This window comes from Sus scrofa, chromosome 4, assembly GCF_000003025.6.
Source record: "Sus scrofa isolate TJ Tabasco breed Duroc chromosome 4, Sscrofa11.1, whole genome shotgun sequence".
In the NCBI taxonomy this organism is placed as follows: domain Eukaryota; kingdom Metazoa; phylum Chordata; class Mammalia; order Artiodactyla; family Suidae; genus Sus; species Sus scrofa.
The window spans coordinates 97,176,409-97,195,335 of record NC_010446.5 but is presented as its reverse complement, the minus strand read 5'-3'; the positions used below and the strand labels follow the sequence as shown (position 1 = coordinate 97,195,335).

General features: G+C 42.2%; 1 protein-coding gene and 1 long non-coding RNA gene across 3 annotated transcripts in view; one reads left to right on the top strand and one right to left on the bottom strand.

The window, feature by feature from the left end:
* Positions 13,324 to 18,617, bottom strand: TCHHL1 (trichohyalin like 1). Of its 2 annotated transcripts, XM_003355189.3 has the most exons (3): positions 17,872 to 18,617; positions 16,826 to 16,981; positions 13,324 to 16,322 (listed from the first exon to the last, which is right to left on the bottom strand). In XM_003355189.3, exons 2-3 carry the CDS (start codon positions 16,961 to 16,963, stop codon positions 13,797 to 13,799), a joined length of 2,664 nt encoding a protein of 887 aa, XP_003355237.1. In that variant the 5' UTR covers positions 16,964 to 16,981; positions 17,872 to 18,617; the 3' UTR covers positions 13,324 to 13,796. The 2 variants fall into 2 exon arrangements, with proteins under 2 accessions (XP_003355237.1, XP_020945497.1); XM_021089838.1 differs by having other exon boundaries at positions 16,826 to 18,617.
* The window catches only part of LOC106510155, a 52,980-nt gene continuing 47,924 nt past the window's right edge, over positions 13,872 to 18,927 (top strand). Inside the window, exon 1 of the long non-coding RNA XR_002343436.1 lies at positions 13,872 to 13,992. This is a non-coding gene — a long non-coding RNA (uncharacterized LOC106510155). The remainder of the gene's footprint in view (positions 13,993 to 18,927) is intronic.

Genomic DNA, 18,927 nt, shown 5'->3' with positions numbered 1-18,927 from the left:
GGCCTCAGTTTATCGTCAAAAAAACTGGATAGTGAGAAAAACCTACAGGGGGCCATTTACAGGTGGGGAGGCAAAGCTTAGTTAAGTATTTAATGGTGTGTCTTAGCACAGAGCCTGATTCACAGAGGATTTCCAAAATGTTCATTTTTAGGTGAGGGTCAAAATTTCCACAGAATGGGAGTTCCTTTCGTGGCTCAGCAGAAACGAATCTAGCTAGCATCCATGAGGACACAGGTTCGATCCCTGGCCTTGCCTTGCAGGTTAAGGCTCCACCGGTGTTGCATGACCCGGCTTGGATCTGGCGTTGCTGTGGCTGTGGCGTAGGCTGTTGCTGCCTCTGGGTTTTGCGTGTGGTCTAGGGGCTACTGTTGCTAATGCATGTGTTCTGCTGAGCTTCTTTTCTGCGTTTGGATTATCTAATGCCTGGGATCTCCTTGCTTTTCTCTTCTCTCTCTCATTTTCTGGTGACCTCTTTTCTGTCGTCCTTCTCTCTTTCCCTCCTTTCAACCCTTCAATCTTTTTCTGTTTTTCCTGCTCCTTTCTTACCTTCTGTCTCTTCCACCTCCCCACCCCCATCAGATTCATTCCAGAGTATCTGAAATCTCCATTTGTGCGGGTCTTCTTTTGCATCCCCTTGATCCAAAATTTCTTATTTTCTATCAGAGAAAGTAAAAGCAAAGCACACTGGACGCTGACTTGTCCAGTTCTTGCCATCAGCAGGGAAAGTGACATTTCCTGGATGCCCACTCTACCTGCCCTGGCCGGGGAAGAACCTGCCACACAACAGGGAGGCGGGTTTCAACCCAAGACTGCTTCCTGCCAGAGCCTGTGCTTTTCCCATAATACCACCCCACACACTGCTTCTATGATGAGAACATTTCCCCACTCAGAGTCCATGGCCAAATGGTGTAAGAATAGCTCTGCTATGACAACCTTCTGGTGATGTAGCCATGGCCCCTCAGCATTGAGATCTGTCAGTGGCGCTGCCTGAAAGAAGCACCCTGCAGTGTCCACAGTGGAGGTGCAGACAAGAGGACATGACCAGGGCATGTCAAGGCAGCAGGCCCCCCGGTGGGAGAAGCGTGGTCATTGGGTGAGTCACGGCTGGAGGCGGCTACCCCAGGGTCCATTCTGACTCTGCCTGCTGTGCAAACTCAGATGACTTACGAAATCTCTCTGAGCCTCCGTAGCAAGATCAGGTGGTCATCATGTCCTGGGTGTGTCACTAGGATACTGTGTGGCTCGAGGAAATGCTGTACTGTGATGTGGTTTAAGCTCATCTGAGCGAAAGCTCTGTACAAATCTCAGTTATTATGTTTATTACAGGGTTTGGCATGATTAGACGTGAAGCATTTGTTCTACCTGAATGAGGCTCTTTTAAATACACTTGGGCCGGTAATTATAGAGTTTAAGACTCCCCCAAACACGCTCACAATTAGTAATGAACTGGGGGCACAAGGTGGACTCTGAGGTCCCTGATGTGTTCTTGCTCAGCTCAATCAAGCTTTTCTTGATCAGAAAATGGAAAAACCGGAAAACTCTTGTCCTTTCTGTCTTTCTTGGAAGAAGATAATAAACTCAGTGACCAAACAACAATGACATTTAACTGAATTTTTTTATTTTGCTTTTTGTTTTTAGGGCTGCAACCATAGGCTTATGGAAATTCCCAGGCTAGGTGTCGAATTGGAGCTCTAGCTGCTGGCCTACACCACAGGAATGTAGGATCCAAGCCACATCTGTGACCTACACCACAGCTCACAGCAGTGCTGGATCCTTAATCCACTGAGGGAGGCCAGGGATTGAACCTGCATCCTCATGGATACTATTTGGGTTCATTAACCACTGAGCCATGACAGGAACTACTAACTGACTTTTCTTATGTATCAGGACATGCTTCTGGGAAACTCTGTGTGTGTGCGTGTGTGTGCGTGTGTGTGTGTGTGTGTGTGTGAGAGAGAGAGAGAGAGAGAGAGAGAGATGGGGGGGAGTGGGGGTGGGAAATTGATTAATCAAAAACTTGTTTGAGAGAAATGATTATACAGTATTTTACTTCAGTAGAGTTAGGAACAAGGCTAGGAAGAGTTCCAGATTCTAAGTTTCAAAACCACCTACTTCTTTGACAGTCGTTGAAGCTTTAAGCTTGATACAGAGGGGTTAACATTTATTCACACTCTCTTCAAAGAAGGGAAAGATTGTCATGGAAGAATCCCTGAGCCGTCTCTTCACCTGCCTCAGGAGTCACTGACCATGCCTCCCGGGCGTTTTCAGGTTCTGCTTTTCCAGAGCAGTCGTGAAAGAGGACACTTGTCCTTCGTTTGCTTCCCTTCAGAGGTGATTGTACCTAGTCAGCCAACCTCGGCGTTGGCTCTAGAACTTTCCTCTGTTTCTTCTTCAGTGGTGTATAGAGAGCAGGGGAAAATGTTTGTGATATTTTCTGGAAGTTTCTGGAACAGCCTTAACGCTCTTGTGAGTGTAATGGCTCCTGTAGGCAACGTGTGCCCCCAGACACATATGGAGGAATTCTGTCTTTTCATCAAGCCATTCTATTTTCTTTTTACTTTTTTTTCTTTCTTCAAAACGGTGCCTGGAGGACAGGGCCATATTGGGTCCTAGCAGAAAGGACAGTGCTTGGGGTTTCCGCTCCTGCCTGAGTGCTTTCTGAAAAGCTCCTGAAAAATACAGTTTGTGCCTGGTGGTCACCACAGGCTGCTCCCACCATTCAAGCCTCCCTCGTGTTTGCTCTCATCTGGAATCTGACGTCATACCCTAGGCTCCCCAGGCACCATACCCTTCCTGCACTCCTCCCTGCCTCCCAGGCTTTGTTCATGGTGTCCCCTTTGGCCTGAGAGCAACCAGCTTAATTTCATTCTGGCTGAACCCCATCCTTTCCTAGGAGCCTTCCCTGGTGATATGATGGACTGTGGCTGCACTGCCTCTGGCCTCATCTTCTCCCTCTGTGCCCAGCGTTGCTCCCTCTTCCCGCCACATTGCCTTCCTTCTTGCTCCTTGAACACGATCTCCCTCTTTACATGGCAACCCTCTCACTTCCCCGGCCTCCTCCCTCACTCTGCTTTTTACTTTCCCTATCACTGATAGCACCTAACATATTATACAGTTGCTATTTTGTTTATTTTCTATTTTTCTCCCTAAAATGTGGGCTCCATGCAGGCAGGGACTTGGTCTGTTTTGTTCACTGCTCTATTCTCAACACCTAGAAAGTGCCTACTAGGTTGTAGACAAGCAGCAGTTATTTGTTGAGTGAATGAGTTAGCGATTCTAACTACCGCCTTACCCTTTTAAATAATTTTTACACCGATCGTTTGTGCTGTGCCCAGCCAGGCTGTCCTGAGGCACCTGGCAAGAGGTGAATGATGGTCTTACCTGGGCCATCACCCCTTAACTGTGTGTTCTCTAGCTGTTTCATGAGTCTGTCTTCTCTCCTTGATTATATTGTCAGCTATGTGGGCATACAGACCAGATTTTATTGTTCTTCTCAACAACTTGAGATGGTTTCCATTAGTAATTATTTATTTGTTCTTCCATACCCTACCATGGTTCCACAAAAAGCTTAAAAGTTGCTAAAAGTGGAGCCACAGTGTGTGGTCAATAACTGTTTATTGACTGACTGATCAGGATGGCAACTCCTGGTGGGGTCCAATTAACCCTAAGAACAGGGTGGGTTTGGCTGTTGGAAACTGCAGTTGGGTCCTTTACATGTCCTTCCTCCTGGATGAGCCCGGTGTCCTGGTTCTCCCTCTGAAGGGCAGTGTGGTGGAGGTTGGATCCTCATAGTCTACCAACCGGAAGGGCAGGTATCAGGCAGGTTGATGTTGCGAAAACCAAGGTGCCATATCAGTCTTCTCACCTGGATAAAGATCACACATCTCTGCAGGGAGATAGGTCACAAGGCCACTCTTCCTCTTGATTAGCAGGATCCTTGACCTACTGCACTCTGTGTAATCAGTGTCAGGAGGACTGAAAGCAGCGTGTACTTTCATGTGGATCAGTGGGGCCAGTAGAATAGGTATTAGATTTAATTATGAGGTGATTCTGGTTGGCCTTGGGAAACTGATGCTCCTGCCCTGTTGAAGGCTTTGATCAGGGCGACTATTCAGGGTAGGGGCACCTTCAGTGGATCCTCACAACCCCTGGTGGCACCCAGGTGCAGTCATGACTCAGCATGGTGGGTGTTTCCTGACCAGGGAGCTGTTTCACTGGAGGGGAAAGGTGGCCTCTGTTCAGCTGTTTTCTTTAGATGACTCTGTTTTGATTTGTGTACCATTTAGATTTGTGGGTCCAGACATGAATGTTCTCCTGGGGATCTAACAATGAAGTAAGTTGATGTATCCTGGGCTCAGGGGGCCAAAATCAGAGATTTGGAGATTTGGAAGGAGCTCAGAGTAGGAACTTATGAAGCCAGTGGCCCAGTCCTGGCTCTGACAGCTGACAAAGGGCCACTGGCTCACATGTACCCGTCTTGTGCCACAGAAGGCAAGGCCTTGTCTCCTCCTTCCGGGGAACAGATATAGCAGTGAGCCAGATAAGCACGTCATGATAAACATGTTTAAATAGAACAAAGGAGTACACACTGAATCTGAAACAGGGAAAGATGGTCCCACACAAGGTGATAATCCAGTACAGGCTTGTCAGCTCTTTATCTCTTGGTAAGGAAGTTTCGAGGCCCAAGGCCCATGCGTATGTGGCCAAGGGGAGGTTGAAAGACTGCAAGCACAAGACTGCCTTTCCCAACAAGGACTGAGTGACCTTGGGCAAGTCACCTAACTTCTCTGGGTCTCACTCAGCTTTCCTATAGACTGTGAGCTGACCTCCTCTTCTAACGTTCAGGAAACCCTGGAGAGGGGCTCCTAACCTGTGTCTAGGACTAGTTAGTGAACTTCCTGAGAGTTTATGCAACACTTTTAATAAATGTATAAACAGAAGCACAGAGAGGTTAAGTAACTTGCCCAGGACTATGCTGTAAGTGAGTGAGAGACCTAGGATTGACTGTAACCTGGGAACAGTCTGATTCCTGAGTCTGTGTCCTTAATCCCTACTCCATTCTGCCTGTATTCCTCATTTCTTCACTTTTCTCCTGGCATTTTGAGGGAGAAGCGTGAATTTTTATTAAACTTTGCCATGCTAGCTAGTAGAAATAATGCTCCTTGATCGGTATAGATCAAGTGCTTTGTGGGGCAACCTTGCTGTTCTAGGATTCAGTGACCAATCATGAAGCCAGGTCACTTTCTCAGAGACCCCTCGGTTTAAATTAGTTCTCCCTATTGGTTTTTTCTTATGGCACTTATTGAAGTTCGTAATTATGCTTTTTTTGTATTAATTTTTAAAATGACTCTCTTCCTTTTTCAGACTATACACTCTATGAGGTCGAGAATTATGCCTGTTTTGTTCATCACTGTATACCCTGTGTATATAGTTCACTAGGTGATCAGTGGTTGAATTGATAGATGAACAAACTGCCTCCTGGGGATTTGGTACTTACTACTCTAGGTCCAATGGCAAATAGCAAATACATAGTATTAAGCACTTACTCATGTCAGGTAGTTTGCTGGTCACGTACTTTCATGTATATTAGTCCATTTGCTCTGTTCAAACAAACTTTCATATTGAAGTATAACATCTAAGTCATAAGTGTATACTTGATGGATTATCACAAAGTAGACACTCCCCTGTAACCTCCACCCAAATCAAGAAATCGAGTATAACCAGTGCCCTAGAAATTCTTCTCTTGCACATACTCAACCCCTCCCTCCTCTCTAGTGGTGCCATTATCCTGACTTCTAATACCTTAGATTAGTTTTTCCTCTGTTTGAACTTTATGTAAATGCAGTCTTTCAGTATGAATTTTTCTGTCTGGTTTTATATTTCGCTCAATATCGTATTTATGAAATTCGTTTATGCAGTGGAATCCTTCTGCACTGTTGGTGGGAATTTAAATTGGTGCAGCCACTTTGGGGAACGGTATGGAGGTTCCTTTTTTTTTTTTTTTTTGTCTTTTTGCCTTTTATAGGGCCGCTCCAAGGCATATGGAGATTCCCAGGCTAGGGGTCTAATTGGAGCTGTAGCCACCAGCCTACAGCAGAGCCACAGCAACTCAGGATCCGAGCCGCATCTGCAACCTACACCACAGCTCACAGCAAGATCCTTAACCCACTGGGCAAGGCTGGGGATCGAACCCGCAACCTCATGGTTCCTAGTCGGATTCATTAACCACTGTGCCACAACGGGTACTCCTGGAGGTTCCTTAAAAAACTAAATATAGAGTTACCATATAATCCAGCAATCCTACTCCTGGGCATATATCTGGAAAAGACAAAAATTCTAATTTAGAAAGATACTCGCACCCCAATGTTCACAGCAGCATTATTTACAATAACCAAGACGTGGAGGCAATCTAAATGCCCATCCACAGAGGAATGGATAAAGAAGATGTGGTTTACACATATAATAGAATATTACTCAGCCATAAAAAAGAATGAAATAATGCCATTTGCAGCAACATGTATAGACCTAGAGATTATTATACTGAGTGAAGTCAGTCAAATAGAGAAAGAAAAATATCATATATTAACATTCCTATGTAAAATCTAAAAAAAAATGATACAAATGAGTTTATTTACAAAATAGAAATAGACTCGTAGACATAGAAAATAAACTTGTGGCTACCAAAGGGGAAAGGAGGGTGAGGGATAAATTAGGGCTTTGGGATTAACAGATACACACTATTATATGTAAAATAAACAAGGACCTACTGTATAGCACAGGGAACGATATTCAATACTTATAATAACCTATAATGAAAAAGAATGTGAAAAATAATGTATATTTACAGTATTATGTGTATAATTGAATCACTTTGCTGTACACTTGCAACATTATAAATCAACTGTACTTCAATTAAGAGTTCCCATTGTGGGTCAGTGGTGACAAACCCAACTAGTATCCAGGAGGATGTGAATTTGATCCCTGGCCTCACTCAGTGGTTAAGGATCTGGTGTTGCCATGAGCTGTGCTGTAGGTCACAGACACAATTCAGATCCTGCGTTGCTGTGGCTGTGAACATAGGCTGGCAGTTGCAGGTCCGATTCAACCCCTAGCCTGAGAACCTCCCTATGCCACCATATGCCAAATATCAAACTTTAAAAAAAAGAAATTCTTCTATGCTGTGGCATGGGGCTGTAATTCTTTTTTTCCAAATTGAAATAGAATTGATATATAGCCTTGTATTAGTTTCAGGTATGCAATGTAATGATTTGATATCTCCATGTCACCACAGTAAATCCCATCAGCACATATAGTTATGATTTTTTTGTGTGTGTGATGAGAACTTTTAAGATTTAGTCTCTTAGCACCTTTAAAATATACAATACTACATTATTAACCATAGTCACTATGCTGCAGATAACAGGCTGCAATTCTTTCAGTGTTCTTGCTGAACACTGGCTGTAATTCTTGTTCAGTGTTCAGTATAGTAGTCCTTTATATGAATATAGTGAAAATTATTGGTTGATTCTCAGTTGATGAACTTTTGGGTTATCTTCTCTTTGGGGCTGTTACAAACAATGCTGTTGTGAATATTTCTGAACTTGCCTTTTGGTCCATTTCTCCTAGGTTATATACCGGGGTGGAATTACTTGGCCATAGGCTTTGCATATGCTCAGCTTTAGTCAGTACTGCCCTACAGTTCTCTCAAAAGATTACCATATTTATTTATGCTCCTGCACCAGTGTGAGAGTTCTAGTTGCTCTACTTTTTGCACACCCTTGATATTAACGCTTTTTAGTCTCAGATATTCGTATGTATGAGTGGTTCTCACTATGGTGTAACTTGCACTTCCCTGATATCTCATGAGGTTGAATACCTTTTTATTTTTTGATATCTTTTTTTCTGAAGTGCTTGTTTATGTCTTTCACCTTTTTTTTTTAAGAAAATATATGTCTTTTACTCATTGATTTAAGGGCATTCTTTGTATATTCTTCTTTAAAAAAAAGTCTTTACAGTAGCCCTGTGAGATATTACAATGACATCTTATAAAGGCAGATGCTGGGGTCAGAGAGGTTAAGTAACTTGCCCAAGGACACGTGGAGTATTAGAATATAAGAATTATTCCTTCTTGCCAGTGGTTTATTTTGGGGAAATTATACTCAGAGAACAATTAGTGAGTAATACTAGCCAGTAAGTATTAAATTATTAATCTGGGTGATGCAGGTTGGTGAATGATAATAGTAGTTAAAGGATCAGTGTGAGCTCCCTGGCAGAGGTAGGGTTTACTCTAGGGCTTTAAGGACAGGTATAATTGAGGAAGTAGAAGGAAAATAGAAGTACATTTCAGGGAAGGTGAACCACAAGAGTGGAGGCATGGAGATGGAGGTAATAATATGACTAACATCTTGCCTTTGAACAGTTCTTTGCAGGACTTTACAGTTCAGTTGTCTTATGCAGACTGTATCCTTCATAAGGGAGGCACCATGCCTGTTCCATTCACCAGGGCATGTTCAATGCCCATTGTAGTTCCTGGCACATAGTGACTGCTTAATAAATACGTTTAAATGAAACGAAATTCTTTTAATTCCAACAATGTACCTGTTGACATCGTAGAGTAAGATTTAAATGATCAAGGTGAAGGTTAAAAGACAATTAGATGACCAATCTGATGTACTTAGCAACATTTCCAAAGAAAATAGTGGTAAATTATAATTAGAGGGTTGGATTATAGAGAGTTTTTTTTTTTTTTATCAGCTTATGCTTTTTTTTTTCTTTTCTTTTTAGGGCCATACCTGCGGCATATGGAAGTTCCCTGGCTCGAGGTTGAATTGGAGCTGAAGCTGCCAGCCTACACCACAGCCACAGCAATGCCAGATACGAGCCACATCTGCAGATTACAACACAGCTTGCTTAACCCACTGAGCAAGACCAGGGATTGAACTCATATCCTCGCGGACACTATGCTGGATTCTTAACCCACTGAGCCACATCTGGAACTCCTACCGATTTATACTTGATGTGGCCTGTAAGAAAATGTAAGGTGTTACTGAGAGGTCCTAAACAGGGCGAGATGAGATGAAAATGATGTTTTGCAAAATTCATGAGTGATTAAACAGGGACGGATAGGAAGTAGGAGGGCTAGCTAGGAGACTGTTGCAATGATGTTGATATTTATTTACTTATTCAACAAACATTTATTGAAATCTTAGTACATATATGGTGCTAAGCTCCATGCTAATAAAGGATAGAAAGATGTGTAGCTTCTGACCTTGCCATCAAGTTGCTGATGGTCTTAGAGGAAAGCAAAGATAAGCACACAAATCATTGTAAATTTAAAAAAAAAAGAGACACAGGTAAAGACTATGTATATGGAATGACTGCTCAACGGGGACCTGCTATATGGCACAGGGAACTCTATCCAATAGTCTGTGACGGTCTATATGGGAAAAAAATCTGAAAAAGAATGGATGTGTGCATAACTGAATCACTTTGCTGTATAGCAGAAATTATCACAACATTGTAAATCAACTATACTTCAATAAAACTTTAAAAAGTGAAAAAGCAAACAAGTAAAGACTGTGGAGTTCAGAGGAGGACAACATCCCTTTTGCTGTGGGCATCAGGATGGGTTAAAGTGACACTCAACAGCAGCATTTCTTCCAGCCTCTGCCGTTCTGCTCCCTTGCCCCTCTCTATCACACTATCCAGCTTTATTACCTGGAATTATATTGTTTATTTATTGTTGTTCTTTTTTATTGTTTGTCTCTCCCCTCCCTCATTAGGATACAAAGTTCCAAGATAAGGAGTACATATTTGTTTTATCATTGCTGTACCTCTAATGCTTCACCCAATTTTTGGAACCAACATGGATTCCTAAATAAAAATTTTGGAATGAATGAATGAAGAAGCATTGAAGTTGGGTCTCCTAGGATGGGCAGGATTTAGACATTCAGTAAAAGGGAAGGAGAGACTTTATTTTTGGTGGAAGGTCCTTGAAGTCCTATAGGGATTGGAGAATGAAAGCTGGACCTGGAAAGCAGGTTTAAGGAAGACTCTATTGAGATGCTATAAGGGCTTAGATACGGAGGATAGAAGAGACAAGGCAAATGATGATTCCAAAGTTTTTGCCTTTGAAACCTCAGAGAATGGGATAGGGAGAAGGACAGAGTAAGGGGAATTGAGAAGAGAAGCCAGGTTATTAGGGAGTGGTTGGCAATCTCAGGAGTGATGTGAACATTTTCATAGACTGGGCTGGAGGAGGGCAATCATATGTGAACAAGGTGAACTGAGCCTCATCAGTGTACAAAGGACAGTAATAACTTGGGTCAAGAATAGGTTCTCCAAGGGAGAAAATCAAGAAAAATAAAAGTCTTTTTAAAGAACCCACAATTGGGAGATCCCATAGCGGCTCAGCAGAATCGAATCTGACTAGTATCCATGAAGATACAGGTTTGATCCCTGGCCTCCCTCAGTGGGTTAGGAATCCGGCATTACTGTGGCTGTGGTGTAGGCTGGCAGCTGCAGCTCCTATTCGACCCCTAGCCTGGGAACTTCTATAATGCCACAGGTGCAGCCCTAAAAAGCAACAAACAAACAGCTCACAATCATGAGAACTGGATGAGAAAAATCCACAGAGAGGAGGGAAAGACCAGTGAAATAGGTGTTTCAGGAGGGTCAGTCATCAGTGTCACCTGCCCAAATCACCGAGATGAGAGGTCTTTAGCCTTGTCAGGTAAAGGGCAATGTCATCCTCAAAGGAAGAATTTTTGTAGGATGGTGGAAAAAAAATCTCCCTGTGTTAAGAACAGAAAGGTTGTCAGAAAGAGGGAGAGAATAATTGCTAAAATGATTGATTGCTAAAATGTGAAGAGAATATTTTTAAACCATTATTACTGCTTTTTTGGATTCCTTTCAATTAGAAAAATAAAATACTCTTAGCATAAAAAATTTAAAAATTGGGAACTTTATAAAGAAGGGGAAAAAGTCAGTCTGTCACGAGGAGATGAATATTGTAGGTACTTAGGAGAATTTCCTCTCCATCTTGTGTGCGTGTGTGTGTAGAATGTATATATAATATGTATTAAAGTCATATATTTAATATGTATAAATATATATGTATATATTTTGTCTTTTTTGCCATTTCTAGGGCCGCTCCTGCGGCATATGGAGGTTCCCAGGCTAGGGGTCTAATCGGAGCTATAGCTGCCGGCCTACACCACAGCTCATGGCAATGCCGGATCCTTAACCCACTGAGCAAGGCCAGGGATCGAACCCACAACTTCACGGTTCCTAGTTGGATTCGTTAACCACTGAGCCACGACGGGAACTCCTATAAATATATTTTTATATAATATGTATTCATATATAGTTGATATCATGCTATAAGCATAGAATGTTGTCATGTTTCACATAAGGCGTTCTCCATAGTAGCAGTGATGCTGTGAACATCTTTGTGAGGAAACTTTTTGTCTATTTTAGATTATTTCTTGAGGCTAGAAATAATAGGATTAAATAATTAAAAGTTATTAATTGGTTGTTTTGTTTGTTTTTCTGATTGCAAATATATTATATTTTCATGATAAAAAATTTAGAAAATGAATACCTCAAGACAGAAGATAAGTGTAATTTGTAGTTGCTCTACTTAGAGATAACTACTGTAAAGATTTTGGTCTCTGTTTATTCATCTATTAATCTTTGATTGGAGTCATACTCTATCCACTATTTTATAATCATTGAAAGTTTAGTATCTTATGAATCCTTCCTCATTTAATTAAATAACATTTTACTGCATAATTTCTAATGGTTTTTGGCGTTTCATAGTATCTAGTAACCATAATTTAGTTAACCATTTCTGTAAAGATGGTGGATATTTAGGTAATTTCTATTTTTTTGTTATCTTTAACATGCTATGACATATTTCTGGATAAATCTTCATAAACCTCCCTATCTCCTGGTAATTCCTTATGTTTCTGAGAACTATTTAAAATGCTTTTAAGCATATTATTGAATTGTCTTCTGGAAAGATTGTAGTCATTTATACACCTATCAGTTGTGTTTCAGAGTTACTCTTTCTGTACACTCTCAGTTTCACTGTGTGGTTATTAAAAACGAACAAATAACTTACACTACTTTGATGAGCAAAAACCCCTATTTTTAATTTGCATTTCCTTGAAGTCTAGTGAGGATTTTATATACTTATTGGCCATCTGTGTGGCTTCTTCTGTTAATGACCTTTGTCATTTTCATGGTCCCCCATACATATTGCCAAGGTGCTTGCCCAAAAAGGCTGATTAATTTATGCTGTAGTATATATTTTTCTTTTTTGTGAATTGTTTCATGTCTCTTGCTCATTTAAGAGGATTTTTTTAGATAGGGATATTCATCCATGTTTGAAGTAGGATGAAAATTGCTGGAAATGTTGGAGGGAGAGGAAGTATAGGGGAATTCTAGATTCTTGTAGAGGTGCGTGTTGAAGTGGAAGAGAATTGAGCCTTGAAGGCAGAATGCAATGGAGATGGAGTATTTTGGCTGCAGGAAACATTATGTGATAATGATTTTATTCTTTTCCTAGGCCATTGCTAAGCTCTGTGATCATCGTCCTTTAATTAGTCACTTTAAAAAACACAAATTACTAAGATTGTTTTTGTTTCTAATCAGTAGATGGAGAATGAAAGAAAAAAATGAACGAACAAAAGGTATTGCTCAGTAATTGTTAATTTTAATACAATGCTCCCAGCAAACCATATAGATAAGCATTTTGTAGACTCAGTGGATGTCTGGTTACAAGAGCTTCTTATAGAATCACGCATACTTTATGTATTTTTTGTATTCTTTCTCTCCTCCGTAATTATTCTGATTGCTTATTTGAGCCAGAAACTATGATGGGGATGTGTTAAGTAGTGGGAATTAATGAAAATTTGTTGAATGAATAGATGAATGAATGAATCTAATGGCATAGATTTAGTTGCATCTAGAGAGGAGCAGAGTCATTCATCTACTTTAATTGGGTGCTAGAAAATCATAATTGTTTTAAGTTATGGTGATAACAGAGTATTTTGAGGGATAAAATTTTATGATAAGCTTGAAATCTGTGTAGGAAATGCCATGAAACACGATAATCCACATCTATGAATTTAAGATATTTTATGATTGTAAGATAGTATTGCAGAATCTTCTTTTTTTTTTTAGGTCTGCACCCGCGGCATATGGAAGTTCCCAGGCTGGCAGTCGAATCAGAGCTGTAGCTCCACAGCCACCGCAATGCGGGATCCAAGCCTTGTCTGTGACCTACACTGCAGATTGCGGTAACCCTGGATCCTTTAACCCACTGAGTAAGGCCAGGGATAAAACCCATATCCTCATGGATACTAGTCAGATTCGTTTCTGCTGTGCCACATCCGGAACTCCCAGAGTTTTATACTTTCTATTGTCACTTTATAAAAAGCCAATGAATCAATTGAAGAATTTGTCATCTGTTAAAGATTTGGACAGGATTTTTCTAATTTTTAGTGACAAGTAAATTGTGATAAATGGTCTCATGAGAAAGTCCATTTTGGCACATGGAAGTAGCATCATATGGTAGGATGTTTGTTTTGACATTTCTTTGGTGGTGGCTCCTGCTGCTGAATACTTTATTATTTGCTCCTGTAGGAATTTAGGCAGGGAATTTAAAGGTTTATTAATCTTCATCTGAATGTGTGAGAGTAAGTGTTGAGGGTGATTGGGAAGGGAGAAGTCTGGGGCATGTTCAGATGTATGAAGTTCCTTGGAACTTCTCCTGGGATAATAACAATGATTCATTGCTTTGGGGTGCTTATTTCTCTTTGTGGTTCTAGTTCCTCTCTCTGAGGGTGACTCTGCTTATCTTCCAGGGCCTGGGGAGCTGCTGTTAGCTGTGCATCGGCAGGATCCTCATCAAGCAGAAGCTCCCTGGTGCACTGTTGCAGTGCTTGGCTGCCAGTGAAAAAGGCAGGACAATCTGAGATTTCATTGGTGAGGAATGCACTGATCTGGTCATTGCGGAGCTCTGGGCTTGATACACTGGTTGTCTGAGCTTGATCTCGATGCTTCTTTTGGGTTATGTCTATTTGCTGCAGTATCTTCTCTTGCAGGTACTTGTACAGTGCACTAGAATGAACTGCAACCCTCTCCACAGAATAGAGCTCTTGGTCCCTCTGCATCCTCTCTTTAAGCCCTGATTTAGGGACTGAAGAATCATGCACGTTCTTGGCTAGAAGAAGCTCTTGAGGGCATTCGTTCCCCTCCAGCACTGCAGGTTCCTTTGGGGAGACTGAACTATACTCATCCAGATTTTTAACTAGGGCCTCTGGTGCTCCGTCTTCCTCTTCTTTGGTACTTGAGCCCTGGACCTTTGGCTCTTTTCTGCTGTCTTTCTCTGAAGAAAGCTGCCTTACAGGAAGCTGGTCAGCAAAGCCTGCATTCAGGGCATCTGGGAACTCTGTCTCCAGGGTCTTTTCGTTGTTATCTGGGTGTCCGTCGGGCTCCACAGCTGGACCTGGGCCTTTGGTCCCTGAGCCCTGGCTCTTGTGCTCTTCTCCAACAGGCCACACCTGTTCCTGGGTGAGCTGCTCATCCTCTCTGACTGCCAGCACTACTGCCTCCTGAGATCTGTTTTTCTCACCTAGTGCTACCTGTTTCTGGGTGTCTGGGTTATTATTGTGACTTCCTTGCTCGGATGCTCCGGGTGGATCTTTTTGACTCTGGGAATCCCCTTGTACAGGCAGGTCACTTGTCTCTAAGCTGCTCTCACCACTCTCTGGAGTCAGGCTGCTGGGGGTTTCAGAAGACCCCTCACCATTCTGTGTGACTTTTGGCTCAGGATCCTCCCCTTGGTAGCAATCATTCTCCTTGACTGGCTTGTAATGAGTCTTGGCCACCCTCTTATTTTTTTCTCCAGACTGTTTCCCAAGTGGTGTCAACTCCTGTGTTCTTTCTCTTGCTCCTGGTATCCCTTCTGTTGCAGAGGCATTTTTGCTGCTCTCAAGTGCTTCTACTGTGCTTTCTTCAGCGTGTCTTGCCTCTTCTTCTGGGCTGATTGCTCCTTCAATTTCAGAATGTTTCTGATCTCCTCCTTCTGAGCTTAACTCTTGTGTCTTAGAATCTTCTTCAGCATTCTTTTCTTTTGATGATGATTCCTGGAGCTCCCAGTACTTCCCATCCTCTGTTTGGCCATTCAGCACTGGTGACTGAGTTCTTCTCTCACTTTCTTTCTGCCCTGCTGTTTGATGGACCTCAGGGCCTCTTAGCTCTTTCCTTTCAGCTCTAACAGTGGGTGTTTCTGAAACATTTCTGCTGTCACCTTGGAGTGGCATGTCCTTTTTTTCATATTCTTTTTCTTGTACTGGTGGTTCTTGGGTCTCGGATGTTCTACCATCATCCTCAGGTTCAGCTAAATTCTTTGTCTCAGGTAGCATCCTACTAGCATCCTCTTCTGGTTCTTGACTCTCAGCTGTTCCACTGTCATCCTCAGGATCAGTAGATTTCTGTGTCTGAAATGGTTTCTGGGCAGCAGCTTGTTCTGACAGGTCAACATAGTCTGAGTGGGGCTCATCTTTTCTTTGCAGTGGCAGTTCTTGTGTTTTAGAGTGGTCCTTACCACCCTTCTCTCCTGCGACTTCCTGATCTTTAGATGGCCTCTCTCTTGTTTCTTCCAGTGGATGATTTTGGGTTTCCAATTTCCCTTCCTGTTCTCTGAACTCTTCTCTTGTCTTAGTGTCACTTTGCTCCCTGACTGGCTTATCTCCCTCCCTGAGAATCTCTTTATCCTGCCCCTCCCGCTTTATGAGACTGCTGTTCTGTGCTGATCCTGTTGGCTTCTTTGTCTCAAGTTGGGCCCCACTGTTTCCTCTTGACAGTACATCTTGGGCCACTTCCTGGCTCTGTTCACCTCCTTCCAGGTGTTGGTCCTTAGGGTCACTGTGCTCAGATGCTTTTATTGGCAGTTTGTGAGTTGTAGTATCTCCCTGTGGGTCCACCCTATTATATTCAACTGCTCCCCCTTCTTTAGGGCCAAGCTGAGGTGATGATGCCATTACTGAAGGAATCACAACTTTTTTTTGAGTTGGTGAAAGTCCCTCTTTCTGCTGGCCAGTTACACTGGTTACTTGAAGATCCATATCATCTGGCTTCTCCCCTAGTGTAGACACTTGTCTTGGTTCTGAGTTTAGTGATGATTGTATGTCAAGATAACAGAAGTTCAACAGACTGAAGATTGCAAGAACAAATTCATCAAAACTGATGGTGTCATTGCTGTCGATATCCTGAAGATTCAAGTCTCTGTCTATAGCATGGATGACAGGAGGCTGCATGAAAACACAGTGAGAAATCAGACTATTTAAATATGGTCAAATGCCCTGAGTGTCTGCATGTCTTTCAAGAATCCTCTTTTTTTTTTTTTTTTGACCTTATTCCTCATGAATTGGTGAAATTTCCCCAATGGTAAGAATTTGTTGATTCTGGTTATCATTTTTGCATCAGAGAGCTAGCTGTGTTCATAACCCACTGAGCCACAATGGGACCTGGTGAGTTGTATTTTAGATGCATCCTGGCTCATGGCTCCTCTTGGAAGCCTACTTGGCTGAAGCAGTAGTCCCAGTAAGGAAAACCTCATTTTTTCCTAGAAGAGTGACTAACCAATTGCACAGAGTAGGGAGCTGAGACTGAACAAAAGTTGTTCAAAAGTCAGCGCGTGCTGAGACCTGATAACCAGATGTAAAACAAGGAGGGATCACTTGTGTCCATCTTGATTGGAGTCTGGAAAAAGGGCAAGTGGAGAAGAATTTCCACAGTTCTGCAAGCGCCTCACCTGAAGATTTTCCCCAAACTCGCCCTGGATAAGCTGTTTCAACTCTCTGCAGGTCAGAACTGCCTCATCACCATTCCCCCTGGCATACTTGTGGAAGGTCTCGATGACACAGAGCACATCTCTCAGGAGCCGAGGCATCTTTTCAGAGTCAGGAGGCTATGACAAAAAACAAACAAAGCACATTTCCTAGCTTGGGTTCTTCAGGGAGGAGATAACCAAGATTGGCCTTCCTTCTGTCTCCCCACCCCCACTCCTCTGGCATCATCTACTCTATTCTTTATCTTAAAATAGTCTATCTTAACTTCAGGGATGATTTACTTTTGTACTAGATAATGTGGTGAGATCAGATGTAGCACAGATAGCTATAGGAAGAGATACTTCTCCCCACCGTGCAGAAAATAGGAACACCTATGTGTTCAGAAGAAGCTTTATTGCTAAAGGAGAGTGGAAGAAACCCTCAAATGTAAGTATTAAAATGCACAAATGAAGCCAAGAGAGTGGGACTAATCCTTTCAGCATCATTTGAGAATGGTTTCCTTCCACCTTGGCCCAGTCTAGCTCCTTTGTATAGGAAAGTATAACTTTTAAGTTTGGAAAGCTTCCAAAGGAGAGAGAAGTAACACCAAGAAAATCAACCTCCAGGCCAAGAAGCATGTTTTTTTGTTTGTTTGTTTGTTTTTTGTTTTACCATGAAAACATGGTGCTGTAAAGTGAATGGCAAAAGAGTCTCAAGCCCTCAATTATTGCCCATTATTTAAGTGACTTTATATTTTCATTTTAATATAGGTCTGACTCCAGTGTCTTATTAAATAGTATTCATGCCTATGTAATACAGTTTCTATTTTTTTTAAAAAAGAAAATGATCAACAAAGTTCCCGAAGCAAGGAATGCATTTGGGTGGCTGGAGCTCCATGTCTAGTAGCATTAATAGGGGCCAATCTAGACTTAGAGTGTGTTTCTTCGGAAATCCTTATACAATCTCACACATAAGCAAAGCAGCAGCCGAGTTCCAAAGTGTGCTCAAGAAGATAGTCCATGAGACTTACCTTGTTCACGAGTGAGAGCAAGTGGAATGTGGGCAGCGGGCTGTGCGCTGACAGAAGGCACTGAAACCTTTTATTGGGTCTCTAATTGCACACTTAGGAAGGAGACACCCTCTGGTCTGATGCCCTGATTCATCACCGCCAAACCCAGTCTCCTCTCCTTCTCTGCTCTCGGCTTGTCTTATTTTATTTCCTTCTTTAGGCAGCTTCAGTTAAGTATTGGTTTCAGATTCATTCAAAGACGGGGAAGCGGTGTCTTGTTTCATTTGCTGACTTTTGCAGTTTATAGTTTTCAGGAATCTTTGGGGTGGTGTTGACTTTCTTTTTAATCTAAGGACACAATTACATTTCTGTTTGACAAATCATAGGGCTGGCAGGGACCTTAGAAGTCATCTGATTCCTCTCTCTGCCCACAGGATGGACTGTATTTGACCCAACCTGGACAGATGGGTATCAATCATGTGTTTAAAAATAGAGGCGCCATTTAGCCATGTGACAGAAGTGGAGATAACAGTTGATTGGAGTGTTTTAATGCTCTGTTCTTCTTACCCAAAGGCAAAATTAGGAAAAAAAAAAAAAAAGATTTCTGGCTGAGTGTGCAGAACTTTGCTTACCTAAGCTGTGCTATTTTTGAAATGTGATTTATATCTACTCTTTAAAGGCACTTTTGTAATTCAAGGAGCTTAGAAATGAGCTTTGGGAATTCCCGTCTTGGCTCCGTGGTTGATGAATCCAACTAGGAACCATGAGGTTGCAGGTTTGATCCCTGGCCTTGCTCAGTGGGTTAAGGATCCAGCATTGCTCTGAGCTGTGGTGTAGGTCACAGACATGGCTCAGATCCCGAGTTGCTGTGGCTGTGGTGTAGGCTGGCGGCTACAGCTGCAATTCAACCCCTAGCCTGGGAACCTCCATATGCCGCGAGTGAGGCCCTAAAAAAAAAAAAAAAAGACAGAAAGACAAAAAAAAGAAAAAGAAATGAGCATTTATATTACCATACCATGCTCTTTCTGTAAAGGGGAGAGGGAGACATTAAGCTGAGGAGAAGTAGGAAAGAGCCTA